The sequence below is a fragment of the Fukomys damarensis genome, unplaced genomic scaffold (genome assembly GCF_012274545.1).
Source record: "Fukomys damarensis isolate Sample0158 unplaced genomic scaffold, DMR_v1.0_HiC HiC_scaffold_15, whole genome shotgun sequence".
Classification (NCBI taxonomy): domain Eukaryota; kingdom Metazoa; phylum Chordata; class Mammalia; order Rodentia; family Bathyergidae; genus Fukomys; species Fukomys damarensis.
The window spans coordinates 22,921,707-22,943,726 of NW_022900927.1; the positions used below are offsets into that span (position 1 = coordinate 22,921,707).

Here is a 22,020-nt window from a genome sequence, read left to right on the forward strand (position 1 = left end):
TGGCACCACGCCTGCCTCACAAGCACAAAATCCTGAGTTCAATCCCCGGTACCACACACACACACACACACACACACACACCCCCCAAAAAAAAAGGTCTGCGAATGTAGCTCAGTGGTGCCACACCTGCCTGGCAAGAGAAAGGTCCTGAGTTTGATTCCTGTACTGGAAAAAATAAATAAATAAATAAATAAGCATGGCTGGGAGAGTGGTTCGGCAGTAAAGCATGCACAGGGTCCTGGATTCAAGTCCAAAACGGAAAAATGCATACACACAATATATAAATAGATGGAGAAATACAGCCCTACATATGCCAGTGAAGAAGGGATATCATGAGCAAATGAATATTCTGTATGATCAAAATTCATAAAGAATAGCAGTGAAAGGGCCAGGGATTTAACTCAGTGGTGTCATCACCTGACTTGCAATCGCAAGGTTCATCCCCAGTACCAAAAAGAAAGCAATGATAGGGCAGGATATGGTGGCACACACCTATTAATCCTAGCACTTGGGAGGCTGAGGCAGGGAGATTGCTCCAAGTTTGAAACCAGCCTGAACTACATAGCTAGATCCTGTATCAAAAATAAATAAATAGCCAGGTGTGTTGGTGCACACCTAGAATCCCAGCACTTGGGAGGCTGAGGCAGGAGGATCGCTGTTAGTTTGGGATCAGCCTGAGCTATACAGTGAGTTCCAGGTCAGTTTCAACTACATAGTGAGACCCTGTCTCAAAAAAAAAAAAAAAAAAAAAGAACTAGAGAGGAGAGAGGAAAACTGAATTGAGGATCTGGAAGACAATAGGAAGAGTTTGAGAGACAAATAAGGACACCCTCATACTTCACATAAAACAGCAAACCAGTGCTGGATGGTAACTAGATCATCAGATCCTGCAAAGGAATATGCCTTTGGGGATTTCTGGCATCTAGCACTCTTGGGATCACCCAGGAAACACCCAATTCATTTTCTTCTTTTTTTCTGGCTGTCTTATTCTCCCTTTTTGCTACCACCCTACTTTATTCTTGTATTTAGGGTTCTTTTTAAGGACTGTAAAAAAAATTTTTAGCTGTAGATTCTCACTCTTCTTTCCTGGCATATAATCATTTTTTTAGCGTTTTGTTTTGTGCCGGGTGTGGTGGCACACACCTGTAATCCCAGCACTCGGGAGGCTGAGGCAGGAGGATCACTGTGAGTTGGAGACCAGCCTGGACTACATAGTGAGTTCCAGGTCAATCTCAACTATGTAGTGAGACCCTGTCTCAAAAACAAACAAACAAACAAAAAAACATTTTGTTTTGTTTTTCCAATAGGAATTATGGAAACAGAGAAAGGATTTCTAAAGTAAAAACTTGGGTGGTTACAAAGTTATCAGAAGTCTTAATGTTTTGTAGTTGGAGTCATCTGGGAGTCTAATCTGTCTCAACACTTAAAACTTGAGTTATAGCCAGGCCCGGGATTTAGCTCAGTGGTGCTGCTGCCTGCCTTGCAAGCACAAGGACCGGAGTTCGATCCCCAGTACCAAAACAACAACAACAACAACAACAAGAAAGACTGAGTTATAGCCTACTGACTATAATGATCAACCCTGCAAACTCTGGATATTCCTGGACCAATGATCCTAGGTTTTCTCCCCTATTCATTGAAGAAAGTTCCGTATCTCAGGTCCACAGGGTGCTATGGAAGCACGGTCCATAATGATGGGGCAGAAGTGAGTGCATATAGTTTGGGAGTCTGCAGACAGAGCTATTTGTCCTCCTTCATTTCTCCACAGTGGGTCCCACGGATTGCCATTGCTACTTCTGAGGTGGTCCAAGACTGACTCACTACCTTTCTGAAGCTACTCCTTAGCCAACCCATATCACCAGGACCTAAAAAGTAAACCAGGTTCAAGTTCCATAAAAACATCTACCTTGCTGAGGCTGGGCATAGTGGTGCATGCCTGTAATTCCAGCACTCCCCGGAGGCTAAGGCAGGAGGATCACTATGAGTTTGAGGCCATCCTGGACTACGTAGTGATCTCAAGACCAGCCTGGACTACATAGTGAGATCTTGTCTCAAAACAAAACAAAATCCTGAACAAAACAAAATGCTGAACTTTCAGGGTTGAATGAAGAACAAATGAGATTTGTCTCAGCAATATACACGTTAGATTAGCTGCTGTAAAGAATTAATTGTCTTGTGAATTAATCACATATAATGATTATTTATTATGATAATGTACTGAACATCCTTACTAGGGATTTCATTGTTTGGGAGTAGAGATGTGGTCCTCAGAGACTAGGTGACCATCCATCTTTGCTTCCGCCATGTAGAATCTCTGTTCCAGCCCCATGCTCAGAAAGCCAGGTCAGCATGTAACCCAGCTCCCATTGTGGAGGACAAAGGCCCCAGCATACCACCAGCTAGCCCAGCACCCCTCTGGCTAGCTCCTGAGGCCCCCCCCCCTCTTTCTCTGCTTCTGCGTTGCTGGCTGCTGACTCCCGGCAAAGTCCAGAACAATTACCAAGCTCTGAGGGCAGCATCCCTTTCCTATCCACAGATGAGGGCTCCAGTTAGTCCTTGGATCGGGCTAGGACCCTCACATGTTGGAAATGGGGGGTCCCAAGAACAGGGTAATCAAAGCATTGGCCTGTCTTATTCTTGCCTCCTTTTCCCTTTCTTTTCCAGGGAGTCAGATACAACTTTATTGCAGACCAGTGCTCGTGAAGGTTGGGTCCTGCTCTAAGCATTTTATGTCTCATCTTGATTCTCATCTGTCTCACTGATTCTCATCTTTAATACTGGGGTTGTGCCTTCAGTTTGTTCCCTGCTTACTTAGTTCCATAACTACTCCTTGGATGATCTCTTCTATACCCACCTCTCTGGATTTTGTGTGTATGTGTGTGTGTGTGTGTGTGTGTGTGTGTGTGTGTGTGAGAGAGAGAGAGAGAGAGAGAGAGAGAGAGAGAGAGAGAGAGAAAGCGCGCTATAGATCAATAGATCAAAGCCAGGGGAACATTATCACTAACCTACTTCCCAAGCCCTATTTATTTATTTATTTTGGTACAGGGATCAAATTCAGGACCTTGTGCTTGCAAGGCAGTTATGGCCCCACTGAGCTAAAGCCCCAGCTCTTTAATTTTTATTTCGCTAAGTTACCCAAGCTGTCCTCAAATTTGCAATCATCCTGCCTCATCCTCATGAGCATGTAGGATTACAGATGTGCACCACCCCACCAGGCTGTCTTGAAATTCATCATGTACCTATAGAACATTTATACCTGGTGGTCCTATAAATACCTCAAACTCATCCTATGAAAAACTTAACTAATTATCATCCTCCCATCCCAACACACTTCTGTTGTATCCCCTTATTGTCAGAAAACTACAAATCAGCTTTGGCTCTTTCCTCATCCTCTTGCTCCCATCTAATCGGTCCCCTCTCCCTTTATACTCAAGTAGCCAGTAATCCTCTCTTAGATAGCTGAGCCCACACTATGTCTCATATGAGAAGCCCAGTGGCCTCTGATCCTGTTCGTCTCCCGAGTCTCATCCCTTCCAATTCACTCTTCATGTTGCTGCCAGTTTTACCTATTAATTTGTCATTACCTGTAATTTGTCATTTCCCTGTGTTCCTTTCAACAGTTTGCGAATGCCTGAAAGACATAAACTCCCCATCATGGCGCACATGGCCCTTTAGCGCTCTCCTCATTTCCCCAAAGTGAAACTTTGGCGATTGTGTTCCTTGTGCCTCCTCACATGCTAAGTTTGTTTCATAACCTGGTGCTTTAGCCTAAGTAGTTCCCTCTACCTCAAATGTCCTACCCCGCTTTGTCTGTCAAGTGATTCCATCCCTTCCTAATTAGGACACATGCAAATGTTAAGAATTAATTACTTGTTAACTAAGAGGCAAATAAGTCATCTGAATGATGAAGCTAAATTTGTTAGATAAATAGTCAGTCTATAAAAGTGCAATAATACAAGTGATGACAGGTAAAGCTATTCCTTAATGGGAGATAAAGTAACAGAGGTATGTATGTCTTAAGTGGCAATGGGAGGGATTGCTTCAGCTCTCACGCCAGGACGAACAGAGGGAGAAATCCTACAGAAATATAACCCTGGAATTTTTCTGTTGTAACTACCAAAATGCAAAATACTGACAGAGTACGATTTTTCTGAAGGAAACCTTTCCTCCAGTTCTTCACTCCTAGGGTTAAAAGGGAACAAATAAGGTACAGAGGCACAACCCTGTGATCCCATCATCCTGGAAAGCTGAGGCAGGATTGCAAGGGCAAGCCCAGCCTGGGCAGTTTGGGATCCCTGTCTCAAAGTAGAAATAAAAATTTAAAAACAGGCCAGGGAGGCTCTGTGTTTAATCCCCAATTAAAAAAAAAAGGCAATAAATCTCTCTTTTCACATATAAGTAGCTGAAAAGGTTGGCTCAGACTGACACCTGGTGGAAAGAACTGCTGCACCCCAAAGATGTGGACACAAAACCCCTCTTCTTTATACTTCAGTCATTCATTCCCCTTCATCTGGGTTACAGAGAATACTGAGGCCCTGGGACACAGAGATATAGGACTTAATCTCCATTTTTAAGAATCTAAAACCAAGCCAGAGATTTAGCTTAGTGATTCCGCGGAAAGTGGGAGACCAGCTAGAAAGCCTATTTAGTAGTCTCTGGGAGAAATAATGTAATAGGAACTCAATGACAATGAGATATATCCGATGAGAGCGAAAAATCAGGGACTCCAAGGTAACTAGATGGAGTTAGGTTGCAGTTTCTGGAGTCAGGGACTAGAGGAGGAAGTGTATGTAGGAAGATGAACTTAGCTTTGGACATACTGAATGTAAGGCGATGGGAGGACAACAGGTAAAAAGTCTATTAGGCTATGGAAAATACAGATCTGGAACATAAAGAATAAATATGGATAATCCCAGCACTTGGGAGGCTGAGGCAGGAAGATTATGGAGAGTTCAAGGCCAGCCCGCGCTATATAGCGAGATTGTTTCAACAAAACAAAAACACTCTGATACTTTGTTAACCATCTACTCTGAGCCCTTTTCTGAAAATACAAAACAAACATCTATATTATTTATATTCAGTCAGTACTTACAACTGCCACTTAGTGATTGCTATTTCAAGCTGTGTGCTAAATTATTATTGTTATTTTTCGATGTGGGTCGAACCCAGGACTTCTTTGTAGGACGGTCTATGGATTTCATTATTTCCGTTTCATAAATGAGAATGCTGAGGCTCAGAAAAGTTATTTGCCCAAAGCCACACGTACTGCAGCCATTCTAATTATTGCCTCATTCTAGAATACATGGTTGTAAGCCTTTTCCCGACAGGTCCTATTTGATTCAAATGTGATCGGGAATCCTACTCGCTAAACTCCCAGCAAACTACTCCAGAACATCAAAAACCACGGAGACATCTGCTCTCCCCCCAGCCTCGGGCCCTTACGTCATCACGCTGCGCGACCGCCCGCTACACCACGTGCTCCCGGAGCAGACGGAAGTTTCCTGGGTCTTCGGCGCCAGGGCCGGTGCAGTGCTTCCGTAGCCCAAGATGGCGCTTCCTTTTGCACGCTCCTGGCGTTTGTGCCACTGGGCAGCGAAACGATGGGGGGTTGCCTCTGGGGAATCCCAAAGAGGTAGGGTTAACTCCTTTTACTCTCTTCTACTTTCAAAACAGTCCGTGTTTTATTCCCCCAGCCCGCTAAGAGAACTCCAGCTCATTCGCGTCATTTCTCCTCCCCCATCTGCCTTAGTCTTGAGATTCCAAACCTTGGGCACTTTTTTTTTTTTTAGCACACGGCTTTTCCAGTCCGAGTTTTTCGGCTCCTTGGGCTTTCCATACTAAAGCAACATTCTCCACTCGTTTGCTTGCCTGACATTCTTCGTGATCTCCTCCTGGCTCCCTACTTCAGGATATGAACCTGTTACCAGCCCTAGAGTCCTACTCCTGTCATTATCCAGTCTTTTTGCTTTGCCTGCAGGCATCAGTTTCAAACTGGAAGAAAAAACCGCCCACAGCAGTCTGGCACTCTTCAGAGGCGACACAGGTGTCAAATATGGATTGGTGGGATTGGAGCCCACCAAGCTAGCCCTGAATGTGGAGCGTTTCCGGGAGTGGGCAGTGGTGCTGGCAGACACAGCGGTCACGAGTGGCAGACACTATTGGGAAGTGACAGTGAAGCGTTCCCAGCAATTCCGAATAGGAGTGGCAGATGTGGACATATCTCGGGATAGCTGCATCGGTATTGATGATCAGTCATGGGTGTTCTCCTGTGCCCAGCGCAAGTGGCACACCATGTTGGCCAATGAGAAAGCCCCAATCGAGGGTATCGGGCAGCCAGAGAAGGTGGGGCTGCTGCTGGAGTATGAGGCCCAGAAGCTGAGCCTGGTAGATGTGAGCCAGGTCTTGGTGGTTTTCACACTACAGACAGAATTCCGGGGTCCAGTGGTGCCTGCTTTTGCTCTTTGGGATGGAGAGCTGCTGACTCATTCAGGGTTAGAGGTGCCAGAGGGTCTCTAGTGTATGTCCATTATTGGAGTACCTAATTATGCTCTTGGCCCCCTTTCTGTTCAAAGTGTCTGAAACTGTTTACGTTGCCTCAGGCAAGCCCTAGCTCCCACTGTTCAGTATCAAGACCTGTGCATCAGCTTGTCTTCTACCTTATGAAAGCTGGGCATGCAGTTTCAAACTACTGCCAGTTTCCTGGACAACCATGGGTATTATGTTCCCTGACTTGGCTTCTTTAGTCTGTCTTCCCATAGTCTCTGTGAGACTATTCCGTCTTGTAGTCTTTCAGCTGTGTTTGAATTATGTATCTGTCACTGTAAGATCTCTCCTTCCTTTTACTCATGTGTAACTTGTTTTGGGTGCTCTACCAAATTTCTCCTGAGTAAATTATGTCTACCTCTGGCTGTAGGAGTTGTTTAGTGACTTGGACCACCTACAGAGTGTGGGTTCTGGTTCCCTCAGTGCTTTATTGACTCAGTAGATCTGAGTGAGAACAGAATCCTCTGTCCCTGGTACCTCCATGCACAGACCCTCAGCCTCACATAGCTGCAGCAACCCTCACCCTCACACCTAGCCAGTCTGTCATAATCATTGTGCCAGTTAACAACTGTGACCAAAGGGAAGAGATACTAGAGGGATATCTAGGGGATTAGTGCCAGCAACTTTCTTCCTGAGAAGTTCCATCTTTTTTTTTTTTGGTACTGGGGATCGAACTCAGGACTTTGTGCTTGTGAGGCAGGCGGCAGCACCACTGAGCTAAATCCCCGGCCCAGAAGTTCCACCTTAATTTCTGCCATAGTTGAAACTTCAGAGGAAGGAGGAAAGCCTGAGATTTTGCAACATCCATTTTTGGGTCTGTTCAGATCCAAACCCCTTTTCCCCTTGGCAACAGAATACATTTAATGTGAAGCATTATTTAGGGGTGAGGAAAACCTTGTGGGGAAGAGAATATGTGCATGAAATATGTTTTGTTTGGGCGGCTGTCTGATGCTGTGGTTCTGTTTTATTCTACCTTCTATGATGGTGATGAAGCTGAGACCCTTATGGGAGAAAGAAAATGAATTTAACAAAAATAATAATTTGTGTAATTAAAGTTTATTTGAGCACAAAATACTTTCTCTGTCTATAAAATTGCTGTTAGCATTAGCAGCAGCATGTCCTGGCCAAGGGGACATCTCTCCAGACTACTAAAGCCAAGTGCACAGGCCCCTCTCTTCCTCTTACTCTGTGATATATATGTGTTCATGGTAGTTAGAGTTCCTTCACTGAAGTATCTCTCTGTCCTGGTGCTTTTTTCAGCAAGAAGAAGGGTACCTGGGTGAAGACCTGGGACAGTTTTGATGGGGCCACTCCATTAGGCTATACTTTGAAGTCTCCGTGGATAGCTATATTGCAGTTGTCCCTCTGGTCCTTCTGTTTTCTGTCTGCTGAAGGCATGGGGTATTTTGACTCACAAAAAGCACTGGCCTGTGTCACCAAATGGCTTTCTTGGTCCCCACCGAAGCAGCACGCCATAGCATTTTGATGTCTGAGTTAAGTGGGTGGCCAGCTAATGCTTTTTCCTATACGTGACCTATGCTCATACCATGCTTTCTAAGTTCTCTTTGGACAGGACTTCAGCCGCTGCCTCAGCCTGAGACTCAGAGAGTGTGTAGGAGTCCTGGTAATCTTGAAGCAATTTGACCACCTCCAGGTGGTTGAACTGCACAGCATCATCCAGGGGAATGTTACCCCACCTGAGAAGGACAGTGATCATGATCAGGCAGAGAAGACACGGAGAGTACCATGGCTGTGTACAAGTGCTTGGGGCAGTGGTGGAAAAGCTCTGCCCCCTCTTAGACTAATCCTACTCACCTGTCCTTCACAAAAGGATTCACTTTGCAAGCCTCAATCAGAAACTTAACAACTTCAACGTGGCCTAAAAATACAGGCAGAAGGAAAATAAGAGGGTATAGGTCCGAACCCTTTGGTTCAGACCCTTGGGGAGAAGAAAAATCTTTCCATTTTGTTCCCTATCTGCGCCCAATAATAAATAGTCTCGCTTCCAGCTGTAGGACATCTGGACAAAACTAGTTATTGCCCTTGTAACCTTGAGGACATGAGGGTGCTCTTAGAGTTAGATAAAATCTTCTGCTTTGCTTCCCCATTCTGACCCTTCAGGTACCTTCAGCTGCAGCAATATGCAGAGCTGTGCGGGAGTCATAGTCTTTCTGTTCCATATTCATAGCTGACAAAGCAAACCTGAGGGTAGTAGAAAGTGGCAGGGTTACCCACATCAGTTTAGAATCACTAGTGTCCTTTCTGAAGTAGGGTCAGAAAAAGTAAAACAGTTTATGCCAAGACCTGTAGGCTCTGTATAGTTTGTGTCCTATACAAAGTAAGACTTACTCTCACGACAGAGAGATGGGAATATGATGCTTCCAAAGACATCACTATTGCACAATTTTGTTGCTGTCGGTAATCACTTCGGGTAGGGTCCTTACCTCTTAAGGACTGTTCTTTTAATACTCAAAGTTAGTAGCAGTGACTGCCATTCATTAAGTTATTATATGGCAGGTACTTTAATTTTTAGAAATAATCTCATTTAAATGCAATCTATGTCCACTCCAGCTAAACCTCAAGAGAAAGCATTCTACTACTTTGCTATGTTGCCTCCTAGTAAGATCTCTGCACGGGAGTATCTTATTGTGTGCATCTGGTCACAGTAGATTTACCTTCGAAGAGCTGAAACATCTCCACTATAGGCGGCAAATAACAGGTTCACCACTGTCTTGTTCTAGAACACAAATACCCACCTGAGATTGTGATTTTGAATCCACCCGTTCCCAGCTCTGCTTTCTAACCTTACCCCATCGATCCTCAGCCAAAGGTATTGCCAAAATGTCACGGAATATTCTAGTCTGAGATATCCTTAAAAATCCCTTACCCGAACTTCTCCCCCTTCACGCCGTGGGTCTAATTTCCGAGCACAGTGCCGTAGGTTGTCATAGTTGTGGAAATTAAAGAGAGACACCAACTTCTAGAATTGTAAGCCAAAGATGTTTACTTCTTGGACTTGGTAGGAGCTCAAAATTATTTACTTAAAGTAGCAACTATTCAACTTATGGCTTAATTAAAAAATGGTAGTCTGTGCAGAGCACCTTACCTGGCAGAAGTTGATCCCTCTCTGGCTGTTCCCCAGCTTGTCTAGCGGAGGGGACAGACACATCATTCCCATGACATTGGGCACCACCAGGAGGATGGCTCCTGATACAGCTGACTTGGCTGGCAGACCCACCTGGAAAACAAATTTGAAGCTAAGGATGAGTTGAGAGTCCCCCAAATCTAGGAAAACAAACAAGCAGACTATTCTAAGTGACTGTATCGGCAAGGCCACAGCCCACCTCAACTTTTTTACCATATTAATTAGCTTCTTAATGGCACTCTCCTCCTCCATTCGCTGATATAGTTAGGGAATGTTTACTGAGATATTAACATTCTGTGGTGGCTGCTGCGCTTAGAACTAGGACAAGTCTCATTTAACTTACTTTCTGATGGTACGTGATAAACACGCAAACATAAATAGACAAAAATAATTCTAATAGGGGCCAGGGATTTAGCTCAGTGGTTCGGTGGCCTGCTTCGCAAGCACAAGGACCCGAGTTCGATCCCCAGTACCAAAAAATAAAAATAATTATAATAAACATGGAAAAGAAAAAGGTGAAGGTGCTGTGAATAGAGGCGGGCCTATTTGAGATAAGGCAGTCAGAAAAATCTCTCCTGGCAGGTGTAGCTCAGGGGCAGAGTGCCAGAGTGCTTGCCTAGTGAGCAGAAACAAACAAAAAAACACCTTTTTTGTTGTTTCGTTTGGTTTTGATTTTGGTTTTTTGAGATGGTCTCGTTATGTAGTTTAGGCTGGCCTCAAAGTCACTATATAGCCCAGGCTGGCCTTGAACTCCCAGTGATCCTCCTGCTTCAGCCTCCTGAGTGCTGGGATTACAGGCGTGTACCCCCACGCCCAGCTAGATTTGAACTCTTACAAAGGGACAGCCGCATTAAAAATCGCCTGAGGACCAAGGATTTAGCTCAGTGGCATTGTGCCAGCCTTGCAAGTGCAAGGTCTTGAGTTTGATCCTTGGTACCAAAAGTGGGGGAGCTGAGGATTTAGCTCATTGGCATTGTGCCTCACAATCACAAGGTACTGAATTCGAACCCCTTACTGAAATACATAAAAAAGATCGCACAGAAGTATTTCAGAAGCTGCACCATTGTGTCTAGATTTGAGGAACGTGTGTTTGACAGCTTCCCCTAAAGTTCTCAGCTTAGCTGCCTGGACAGCAGAAACAAGCTTCCTGCTATCTTTAGTGTGCAGGGTCCCTTCTTGCCACTTGGCTTATGGCAGATGGATGGCAGGATCCAAAACACTCACATAAAAGGCAAACTGGCCAGAGAAGTCGTACATGCCACAGGAATGCATGAGGCTGAGGGTGTTGCGCACTGCTTCAGCGCTCAGCACGCTCTCGCCTGTGATGGGGCAGATCCCACCATTGGCAAGGGTGGCTGCCATAACACTGCCTGATTCGCAGGTGACCTCCACGGAGCACAGCTGTGGAGACAGGAGAGAGGCGGAGGTGCAGTGTGGGCCCAGTACACAGTGTAGGACCGTGTTCTTGCCATTCAGATCTCTCAACAAGCTTCCCTGGTATTTCCTGTGTGAGCCAGGAGGGAAAGCAGTCTGTCCTGTTCTCTCAGTCCTAAGAGTGTCTGCTTACCTGGAAGTAGAGATCAAGAGCTGCCATCATGTCTACCCCCTTAGGAAAGCACTGCAGGAAGAAGGGAGAGCATTCTCTTCAGACCATCAACAGCCCCCTGCACACTGTCAGGGTCTCAGCTGAAGCCCCCAGGCCCTACTTCCCTTCCGCCAGCAGCAGAATTCCCAGAGACTTTCTCTACCATTCTCTCCCAGTTACCTTCTTTTCCTTGAGATAATAGCCAATGGCATAATTCCGATCTCCAGTTTCCTTCTCAGACTGGAATCTGAAGCAAACACCCAACTTAGTGTGTGAAGTTTGAGAGGTGGGTGTGGGGAAAAGGCGAGATAATACCATCATAGACATAGAACTACACACATATCAAATAGAATTGGCCCCTTGTCTACATTGCACATTAACATTAAAGGATACTTCCAAACCTGAGCAAAAACTCCACACAGCTTTGTTGTAAAATGTAAATAAAAATTTAAAAACCAGCCATAGCTGTCTATAGGGACACTAGTGAGGTTTTTTGGCTTTGAGAGTCTTGGCAAGGGTTTAGGCATAAACCATCATACTGCCTCTCTCATTGCATACATACTAATTAAAAATGAAATTGTTTCATAAAGTAAACAAATGCCAATAAAGGGGTTCAGTGGAAGGCAGGAAGCCAAAGTTCTTTTTTCTTTTTTTTTTTGAGACAAGTCCTTGCTACATAGTTCATTCTGGACTTGAACTTAATATGTAGCCCAGGCTGGCCTTGAGTTTGCAGCAGTCCTCCTGCCTCAGCCTCCTGAGTACTGGGATTACAGGTGTGCATCACTACACCTAGCACCTCTGGAATTTCTTCCTCCCAAGATTTTTTTTTTTTTTTGAGACAGGGTCTCACTATACAGTTAAGACTACCCTGGAACTCACTACGTAGCCCAGGCTGTTCTCGAACTCATAGTGATCCTCCTGCCTCAGCCTCCCAAGTGATGGGATTACAGGCGTGCACCACCACGCCGGCCCAAGATTCATATTCATTCACTCTCTTTCTTGACTCCCTCCCCTCCTCTCTCCTGTGTATAAGAGATACACACACCACCACCACCACCACAGTGGATTCAGCCATCCCTCTGAACAGGGCCTTACGTGGCATTGCTGAAACCCATGTATTCATTTCCAGCCATTTTGTTCAGATATTGCAACACCTGGAAGAGAACAGGGCCATGTGACTAAGGACCCCTACTAACCATCCCCAAATTACTTAGCCCGTTGGAACCAGCTTCACCCAAGAGAGCAGGGACTCAAGATGCTTTCATCTCTGAGGCCAGCAGATTCCCACTCTTCTGGAAATAAGGATTCTGGTATGGGCAGGTCCACCTGATAGTGGGCTTAAAGCCAGGCATTTGAGACAGCTGGAGAGAACAGCATGCCATGGCAAAAGGCAGCCAGGAGCCGAGTAACAGAGGAACTTACAAAATCAAACTTCTCTGCTTTGTTACAGTCCATCTGCAGAGAAAGAGAAGAATGTCAGTATTCCAAGCCTAGGAGGATGACAGGGAAGGGTCCAAAGCACCTAGTGGATTAGAGTGCTAGATGAGCTCCTGAGAATGTTACATGTTACAGTAACCCTGTCTTCTTTTCTCTGTCTCTTTTTGGTTTGTTTTTCTAAGATGGGGTCTTGCTATGTTGCCCAGGCTGGTCTGGAGTTTTAGGGCTCAGTCCCCCTCGAGTAGCTATAGCTACAGGTGCTCACCACCATGCCCTGGGGAACTTTCTTTTTAAGCAACTGAGACATTCTTGTATCTATGTGTATCTACTGATCTTAACTGACTGAATTTTATTATGTAATGAGGAGATCGATAACCTTACCCCATCTATCAGCCTTACTACTTCTGTCCTCACTCTGATCCCTCATCCCTGATTCCAAATTTCATTTTCCTTTATTGCCAGTTCCGCGCCCAAGTCCCACCACCTCAGGGTAGAGCCCAGCACTCTCCTGACTCCTATACAATCTCCAAGATTGGATGGAGTGGCAGAAATGGGCGAGGGTATCTGCTGAATTCATTATAATAGAGAAGCTGAAGGGTTTTTGATCATGGTAAGGATTGAGCACAAGGCCTCATCTGTGCTAGGCAAACACTCTGCTACTGAGTTATACCCCCAGCATTGAGGCTACAGATTTTAGCTGAGAATCATGTCTAATATGGCTGATTTGGGCGGGGAGATGAGCCAGGTATCAGATACAGGCTGTAGATAGAGCCATCTCAGAACAAGATGAGAGGCTTGGCCTGGTCTCCTCCCCCAGACTCAGTGCTTCTTGTACATGTCAGCTATAGAGTCAACAGCACAGGGACTCTGATACCTGAGTCCCTGGGGGGAGGGTTTCTAACACCACCTTCCCCACAAGGAGCTGTGATTGGTTCCAGAGTGTTGCTGCCCACACTGTTCCCAGGTTCTTGCTCAAGCCCTGGGAGATCTACAGCTGATGGGCCCTGCCTGACACCCTTGTTCAAGGCCAACTTACAGCTCCAGGTGACGTGAGTAACTGGCCTGGCCTGGCCATTCACCTCCTCTCCATGTTCCTCACCCAGAAGTGGCCAATCAGTGCCTAATAGTGCTGTCCTCCCCTGAATGCCTCTGGCATTCAGCCCTTGGTCCTAGGCAGGGGTCAGGATCTGCTCACTTCTCTAAGGGCCAGAAAGCTTTGGGCTAGACTCGTGGGTGGGGGCAGGTGACAATATGAGGTGAGAGTGGAAGAGGTAGCACAGTTCTTCTTATTAACATCCTCATTATAAAATTTGGGCCCCTGCTGTGGGCTTATGTGCTTCTTAAGAATCCTCACAAGAATCAATCCCTCACTGGTCTACCCGGAAAGCTGAACAGCTGTGAGGAATACAAAAATAAGGAGGCTTAGAGAACAGTACCTTTCAGAAAGTTAAGGTGGCACTGACCTTGATCAGGGAGCTGACAACAATGGCACCAGCATTGACCATGGGGTTGTGGGGGATTCCTGGGGAAATACAAATCACCCAGTCTTATCAGTCACTGGACAAAGCATCCTTACAGCCTGCCTAAGAAACATTTCTTTGCTGGGGAGAAAGGAGTGGCAGGACTAATAAGAAAAAACAAACAAGTCTACAGCTCTACCCTGAAAGCGGCTAATATTGTCTGATCTCAGAAGCTAAGCAGGGATAGGCAGGATTAGTCCACGGATAGGGAAAAAGCAAAGAAACCGAAAAGTCTGAGGAAGAGGGTGGAGATGAGGAAGAGAGTGCAGATGTGAGTTTGGTTAGTCCTGGGGCAGCTCACCTTCCTCATTGAGGGAGAGAGTGTTATAGCGCAGGCCGCTGGGCTCCTTGCCCACAAACTTGTGCACGTAGTCAGTACCTAGAGTGCTTACGGAGATGGCATAGGTGAGGGGCTTCACGCAGGACTGCAGGCAGAAGGGAATCTTTGTGTGGCCCACAGAGTGCCTGGAGGTGGACAGGGGCCATGAAAGAGGTCGGCCTTGGTTCCCGCCTTGTGCCCTGCTCCCCTTCCTCTCACCCAGCATCTCACCGCTGACCGTCCACAGTGCACAGGGAGACACCCCACAGGTCTGGGTTTGACTTGGCCAGCTGAGGGATGTAGGCCGCCACCTGGGCATGAGTGGGTAGAGAAAAGAGAAGTGGATACAGAGCAGAACAGTGCTGAGGTTCAAGGTCAGGAAAACCTTGGACAAAAGCTAAAATTCTGTCTCCTGCATGGCAGATGGATTTCTTTCTGCCAAGTGCTCCCAGAAATACTCAAGCCTTAAGTCCTAGGGGACCTATCCTTCTGTAGCTCCAAACCTGTAGGGATGTCAGTAAATCCACTTAAAGTTAAAAAAAGAAAAGAAAGAGAAAAGAAAAGAAACAAGGAAGAAAAATGGACATTTCTGAGGTTGGCTTCCCTTTTTGGTTCGTAGGGGTGGCTACCCTGAAGGCTCAACTGACTAGTCCAACTGTCCCCATAGAATTCCCTCACCTGCTCTAGGAATCACCTGTATGGAAACACATGAGGTCATGTTCCCATTTTTAGAGGTTTTGCTTTTCACGTCTCACCCATTGGATTCCCAGCCCCAGGAAGACTCTGAGAAGTAAGATATGTTTGGCCCAGAGCCCTTGCCCCTCCCTTATTCCCCTGGCCCTCACTTTGCCTCCAGTGAGCTCTTTGGCATCTTCAAAGATACGATCCACATGGCCCGTGAACTCTTCAAAATCAGGAATGACAAACTTCTTTCGGAATGCCTGGGTCAGGAGCACAATGTTGCTGCTCACACACCTGGATCCCAGACATGACTGCATTAGGGGGCTGGAGAGATGCAGCTGGGACTCACTCTGGAGCCATGGAAGTTGGAAATGAAGAAGGTTGTGAATGGTCATCTAGTTTGGGACCAACAGATATGTGATCTTTGGCAAGTCACTTTATCTTTTTATCTCGTCTCTACAGTGAGGTATTGTCATGACATGGGAAGATAATGTGAGACATATTTCTATATGGTCATATATGTATTGAAAATATAAGACATTATTGAGAAGATAGCCACTAACCTGTTAACATTATTTACTTCTGGTAAAGGGGTCTAGGACTGGATGGAGAAGGAAAGGAAAATGTATTGCTATACTGTTTGAACTTTTATGAGTCTTCATGTATTACTTGTATAGTAATACAATAGAGTAAGAGGCTGAACTATACAGTCCCCAAGAGTACTGAACAGTTTTGAGATAGTGCCTTTGTTTCTGGGACCCTCACTTTTGGAAGAGATCTCGGTCCAAGAGACCACCACTGCTGGAGTCTTGGACCATGTGGTACATCTGGCTTATGCAGTCCCGGAGCCGGGGATCTGATGTCTGCAGTCCAGTGGCTTTCAGTGCCTTAGGGGAAAGAAGAGGCCAGGTAAGATCACTCAAGGACAGTAATCTAAATATTTTTTTCTGATACTCAATTAGTTCCAGCCCAATGACTACCTTAGGTGTAATGAATGGGTGTGGAAACTAGGGAGTGAAGGAATGCAGCAGCGCTGAAGGGTGACAAGGGTTTCCTGCTCTTTTTCATGAGTCAGTGTCTCATCTCCTGGCCCTGAGGCAGAGATGGGATTGTCTTGGCCTCGGCATCTGTTACTGCTCATCTGTATTCTTCGTTCTCCAGTAGCAACACATTAGCACCCTGCACTTATCCCACTTTTCCTCTGTTTCCCACTTCCCAGCAGTCCCAACAGATGAGGATTCAGAACAAGCAGAGAATAACTTACTGTAGTGAATTTGTGGATCGGAATTCGTTCCTGTCCCTCAGCAATGGTGTAGAAAAGCAAGTCACCAAGGCGGGACAACATGCCACTCTGTGATGTATCACTGTTTGGGGAACAGAGACAGGGAGGAGGGCAGGAGCCTGAGAACTGCTCCCTGCTTCTCCTCCTTGAACATGGGCTTATCATTAGGTGTCTTCTTCATGCTTCCTCTGTGAACCATTTAATCTACCCTTGCAATTATTCATTTATTGACTATCAGGGATTGAACCTTTCTCACTTAGCTATATTCCCAGACTTTTTTTTTTTTTAAACAAGGTCTCATGCTGGGCGTGGTGGCGCACACCTATAATCCCAGCACTCGGGAGGCTGAGGCAGGAGGATTGCTGTGAGTTTGAGACCAGCCTGTGCTACATAGTGAGTTCCAGGTCAGTCTCAACTACCTAGTGAGACCCGTAGTGAGACAAAAAAAAACAAACAAAAAAGACAAGGTCTTGCAAAATTGCTCAGGCTGAGTTCAAACTTGTGATCCTACTGCCTGAGCCTTCCAGAGTGCTGAGATTACAGGCATGTGCACAATAATATTTTAAATTTATTCTCTATTCTCCTTCTCCCTTGTGTAATAAGTATGGTGTAACAGAAAGAACCACAATTTGTTGCTTAACAGCTATATGATCTTGGGCAGGTCATTTAATAGTGTTGAACTGACTTATCTGTAAAAAATGGCTATTAATGGCTACTTCTCATGGGTGATATGAGGCTTAAGATCCTATTTCACAAAAAAACAAACACAAAGTAGATCTCATTTGCCGAGTGTGGTGGCACATGCCTATAATCCCAGCACTCAGGAGGCTGCGGCAAGAGGATTGCAGCAAGTTCAAGGCCAGCCTGAACCACATAGAGAGACCCTGTTTTAATAAAGATCAGTAAATCATGTTGATTTATCATCAGTTTTCTGTTGTCTGTTACCCAGTTGCCACTGTACTCTCTGGACTTCCTATCCATCTTTCACAATGTGCCAGTTATCTAAAAGTCAATTTTCTCTACTCAGAAACTTTGTAGTGGCAGATATGGTGGCACACACTTGTAACCCAGCTATTTGGGAGGCTGAGGTAGGAGGATTACAAGTTCAAGGCCAGAATGGACAACTCAGAACTTGTCTCAAAATAAAAATAATTTTAAAAGGACTAGGAATGTAGCTCAGTGGTAGAGTGTTTGCCTATTTGCACGAGGCCCTGGGTTCAACCCTAATGCTGCAAAAAAAGAAAACCTCTGGTGGCAGTTCCATAGGGGATACAGAATAAGCTCTTATTTCTTGGTGTAGTGTTCAAGGCTGTGTAGAACCTGCCAACTTTCTTTTCCTATTCCCCACCATGCTCCCACACTGCAGTTATGACTGAAATAATGGATGGCTCCCAAACTGGGCCATACACTAAGAGGCCTTTTGGACTTTGCTTATGCTACAACTTCTGCATGAAATGACTTTCCTCTCTTATCTCCAGATCCAGTGTCACCCACTGAGACAGCTTCCCCAAACCAGATTTTGCTTAGGCTGCTGCTATGACACCTGTGCCATCTTACTGTCAGAAGACTCTATACTTGGCTCTACTTTTAGGTCTTTGTGTTTTATACATTGTCTTCCTAGCATTCCCCTAGTACCCAGTGCATCTTCAGTAAGAATTACCAGATTTCACTGCTATATCTTTGGTAAATTTTGAATTTTGAACCATATGATTCTATTATCTATTGAAACAATACTCTAAAAAATAAAAAGACTCTGAAGAGGCTTGGCATAGACCAGGCATGTGTATGTATGGGGTCATGAGAAACATCATGAGAGAGAATCCTATTTCTGAGGAACACAGTGATGCTAGTACCCATAAGGAGCAGAGGGGAAAAGGACTATTTAAGGAATAACTCAAGAGGAAGGTTTGTAGCAACTCTTTTTTTTTTTTTTTTTTTTTTTTTTGTACTGGGGATCAAACTCCGGACCTTGCACTTGCAAGGCAGGTGGCAGAACCACTGAACTAAATCCCCGGCCTCTATAGCAACACTTTGAAGGTAAGTTTCTGTGCATGGAAGTTGATGGAAGACAGGGAATAATGCCACACCACTTTAGGATAACTTAAAAGCCTTTAAAACATTTCAGACCCTTTGACTGAGACATGGATTGATTACCAATATAATATAATGCTGAAGGGAAAAAAGCAAGGTACAGAACAATGTGTATAGTATAATGCCATTTGTATAAAAAAGGGGAAAATAATATCACAGGTATTTTATGCATAAAATATTTTTAGAAAGCTAGGCAAGTTATCCATGACTTTAAATATCTCTGGGGAGCAAAATTTCCCAGAAATTTACTCTAAGAAAGAATTATACACTTCAACTGGAGGGGTGGTTGCTGAGGCAGTTGAACCACAAGCTGGAAGACAATTTAGGGACCCTGTCTAAGAAAAAAATGTAGCTCAGTGGTAGAGTGCTTGCTTAGCAGGTACACGGTTCTAGGTTCAATCTCCAGTACTGAAAAAAAGAAAAGTGATAATGTCATAAAAACACATTCAATAGTATTATGTTCATGCTGGCGTGGTGGCGCATGCCTACAATCTTAGCACTCGGGAGGGTGAGGCAGGAGGATCACTGTGAGTTTGAGACCAGTCAGTCTAAACTACATAGTGAGACCCTGTCTCAAAAAACTGTTCACAAGCTGGGGATGATAGTATATGCCTCACTCCTAGAGGCTGAGGCAGGAGGATTGCAAAGGTGGTTTTTGTGTGTATATAGTCCAGAGTGGCCTTGAACTCATTATGTAGCCCAGATTGGCCTCGAACTCACAGTGACCCTCCTGCTTCATTCTCCTGAGTGCTAGGATTACAGGTGTGCACCATTATGCCTGGCAGGATTGCAAATTTGAGCCCAGCCTGGATAATTTAGTGACTCAGTGAGACCCTGTCTCAAAAAAAAGAAAGAAAAGCTGTTTGCAAATGAAAAACCTTATTTTACCAAATAAATTATGTATGAATACATATATAGGATAAATGGATATGTCACAATCGTAATTGGTTATCTCTAACATTAGGATCTTTCCAGGGCCTTGTGTAAAGTAAGTTAAGCAACCAGTCTACCACTGAATTACATCCTCAGCCTCTTATTTTCTTCTTGATACCTGTTGTTTTTAGGTAGAGTATCACTTTGCAATTCAGGCTGGCCTTGAATTCATTATGTAGCCTAGGCTGGCCTTGAACTTGTGGTAATCCTCCTGCCTCAGACTCCCTAGTGCTGGGGTTATGGACATGTGCTACCATGCCTGGCTGTTATTTCTGACTTTTAAGAAAAACAAGATAAACAGTATTAAGAAGAAGTTGGGTACGGTGGTGCATGCCTATAATCACAGCACTTGGGAGGCTGAAGCAGGAGGATCACTGTAAATCTGAGGCCAGCCTGAGGTTCACAGTGAGACACTGCCCCCCTCCCATGATAAATATAGTAACAGTAAAAAAAACTTTTTTTGTAGCAGTGTTTGAATTCAAGACCTTGCACTTGCCAGGCAGGCGCTGCACCACGGAACTACATCCCAGGGTCTCACTATATATTTCAGGCTAGCTTTGAACTCACTATGTATCCCAAGCTGGCCTCAAACTCACAGACATTCTTCTACCTCAGCCTCTCAAGTGCTGGGATTACAGGTGTTGCCACTATGCCCAACAATAGGCTAAATATTTAAAAAATAACCCAAGTTACAAGTAATTTCCTCTTTGCTGCCTTCCTTCCCCCAGAAACACAGAAATCACTCTCCCTTCTGGTGTCACACTTCCAGAGCCCATAACCTCTGGTGCTGTCTACCCCTCTGTCCAGGGAGCAAGGACCCAATGCTCCAAGGCCTTTAAAGAGGTTCTCTGGATAACAAGCAGCCATAGAGAGGAGTAACTAGGTCTCCTAAAACATTCCACCACCTGCTACTAATTGCGGGTATCTGGGTGGGGGGAATCAGGGTTAACCTCAAGTTCCCCACTCCAAAGGAGGTGGAAAGGTGAGGGAGGGTAAGCCTGAGCTCTATCATACCTTCATTCTCCCAAAGTAAATACACTTGATCTTAGCCAAAAGGCCAAGAAGTAATCTCCCAAAGTAAATATTTAGGAGGAAGTGGGGTGGAGATTAGAACAGAAAGGAGAACGCTTATCCTTTAATGTTCCATGTCTCTTTGAGAAGAGATTAATAATGATTAATAAATAATATTTATTGGTTTGCTACCTCTCAGGATAGGAACTCCTGTAGTGGTGGGGTAGTGCTAGGTCAGCCTGGCCACTTTAATATGCTGTGCATATGTGTCTGAGAGTCATCAGGCAGGTGTCAATGACAGGAGAGGTGGCCCATTTCCTGCTACTGCTACAGGGAAGGGGAGGCCAGGGATTTAGCTCAGTGGTTCTGTTGTCTGCCTCGCAAGCACAAGGTCCCAAGTTTGATTAATCCCCGGTACCAAAAATAAATAAATAAATAGAAGGGAATACTTGGACAGTGTCTAGCAGGCCCTGGGGGAGGGGGGCAAATTTCTAGCTGAGAACCATCTTGTCTGGGAAGAAAACGGGAGGGTGCACTCAGTCACCTAGTACTGGGAGGTGGGAGAGAAATAAGTTTGGCTTCAGGGGTGTAAGAAGTGCCCAAAGGAAGAGAACCGTTTGCGTGAGGGAGCCTGAGCAGCATATACAACAGCTTTGACTGGCCTTGGTTGGGAAATGCGCATTTTATAAGTACTCCCCCACCCCTTATAAATATTTGCAAAGACCAATTTAGAAGAACCAAGATACATCATGTAAAGGTACAGGATCCCAACGATGAATGTAACTGTATTGTGTACCTAAAATGTTCCAAAAAACTTTAAAAAAAACCCACAAGAAATGAAGGGAAGAGAGGGTCTTACATTTAATTACACCTATTTAAAAAAAAGACGAGACCAATTTAGAAAACCATCCTTATTCTACAGATTAGGGAACCCTGCTAGGCACACGGACTCAACACATAAGCACGTATGTGCGCACTGGAAACACGCGCATCACAATTCCCCGCTGAGGACACGCAGAAGCAGACACAGCACACAGACCCGAGTACTCTGGGACCTGAGGCAGGCAGAGGCTGCTGCACACCCACACATCCCCTAAAACGCACAAGAGGAGCAGGGAGACGGAAGGCAAGGATGGTCGGGCGTGCACAGGGCCCTGCATTCAGACACTTGCCCCCAGGAAACACTCGGCGCCCATCTACGTCCCCAGTTAAGTACGCACCTTGGACAGGCACCATCTCGAAGACCGACCTGCCCAAATGCCCTAGCGGGAGGGCGGCACGTTACCGCCCGGGCGCGGCGGACCCAAAGCCCCAAATCTAAAGGAAAAGGCATCGCAGGCTAGTGAACGAGAAGAGGGGAGATGAGATGCCGTCCCTGGGGGAAGGGGACTCGGTAGCTAGCGAGGACGACAGTGGGAGTGGGAGCCCCTGTCCCGCGAGCCTTACTGATCCTGGCGCTGCGTCTGGTGGCTG

General features: G+C 45.4%; 2 protein-coding genes across 3 annotated transcripts; one reads left to right on the top strand and one right to left on the bottom strand.

Moving 5' to 3' along the window:
• Positions 1 to 5,507: 5,507 nt before the first annotated feature.
• On the top strand, positions 5,508 to 7,594 carry Spryd4 (SPRY domain containing 4). The gene is made up of 2 exons (XM_010644659.3): positions 5,508 to 5,632; positions 5,978 to 7,594. Exons 1-2 carry the CDS (start codon positions 5,548 to 5,550, stop codon positions 6,514 to 6,516), a joined length of 624 nt encoding a protein of 207 aa, XP_010642961.1. The 5' UTR covers positions 5,508 to 5,547; the 3' UTR covers positions 6,517 to 7,594.
• A 282-nt stretch (positions 7,595 to 7,876) lies between these two features.
• On the bottom strand, positions 7,877 to 21,987 carry Gls2 (glutaminase 2). Of its 2 annotated transcripts, XM_010644660.2 has the most exons (18): positions 21,768 to 21,987; positions 16,495 to 16,594; positions 15,996 to 16,117; positions 15,395 to 15,524; positions 14,781 to 14,860; positions 14,532 to 14,695; positions 14,174 to 14,232; positions 12,696 to 12,728; positions 12,369 to 12,427; positions 11,454 to 11,520; positions 11,256 to 11,306; positions 10,913 to 11,089; positions 9,650 to 9,781; positions 9,431 to 9,523; positions 9,219 to 9,280; positions 8,669 to 8,745; positions 8,359 to 8,422; positions 7,877 to 8,240 (listed from the first exon to the last, which is right to left on the bottom strand). In XM_010644660.2, the coding sequence occupies exons 1-18, from the start codon at positions 21,878 to 21,880 to the stop codon at positions 8,084 to 8,086; spliced, it is 1,740 nt and encodes a 579-aa protein (XP_010642962.1). In that variant the 5' UTR covers positions 21,881 to 21,987; the 3' UTR covers positions 7,877 to 8,083. The 2 variants fall into 2 exon arrangements, with proteins under 2 accessions (XP_010642962.1, XP_033619601.1); XM_033763710.1 differs by lacking the exons at positions 16,495 to 16,594; positions 21,768 to 21,987 and having other exon boundaries at positions 15,395 to 15,490; positions 15,996 to 16,111.
• Positions 21,988 to 22,020: the final 33 nt, after the last annotated feature.

Bases quoted from the DNA above. Each gene is read 5' to 3' on its own strand.
- Spryd4 (XM_010644659.3), top strand. From the start codon at position 5,548: ATGGCGCTTCCTTTTGCACGCTCCTGGCGTTTGTGCCACTGGGCAGCG. The intron at 5,633-5,977 runs GTAGGGTTAACT...CTTTGCCTGCAG, and splicing joins CTCTGGGGAATCCCAAAGAG to GCATCAGTTTCAAACTGGAA.
- Gls2 (XM_010644660.2), bottom strand. From the start codon at position 21,880: ATGCCTTTTCCTTTAGATTTGGGGCTTTGGGTCCGCCGCGCCCGGGCG. The intron at 9,524-9,649 runs GTAAGGTGCTCT...TTACAATTCTAG, and splicing joins GAGGGATCAACTTCTGCCAG to AAGTTGGTGTCTCTCTTTAA. The intron at 8,423-8,668 runs GTACCTGAAGGG...CTGTATTTTTAG, and splicing joins GCATATTGCTGCAGCTGAAG to GCCACGTTGAAGTTGTTAAG.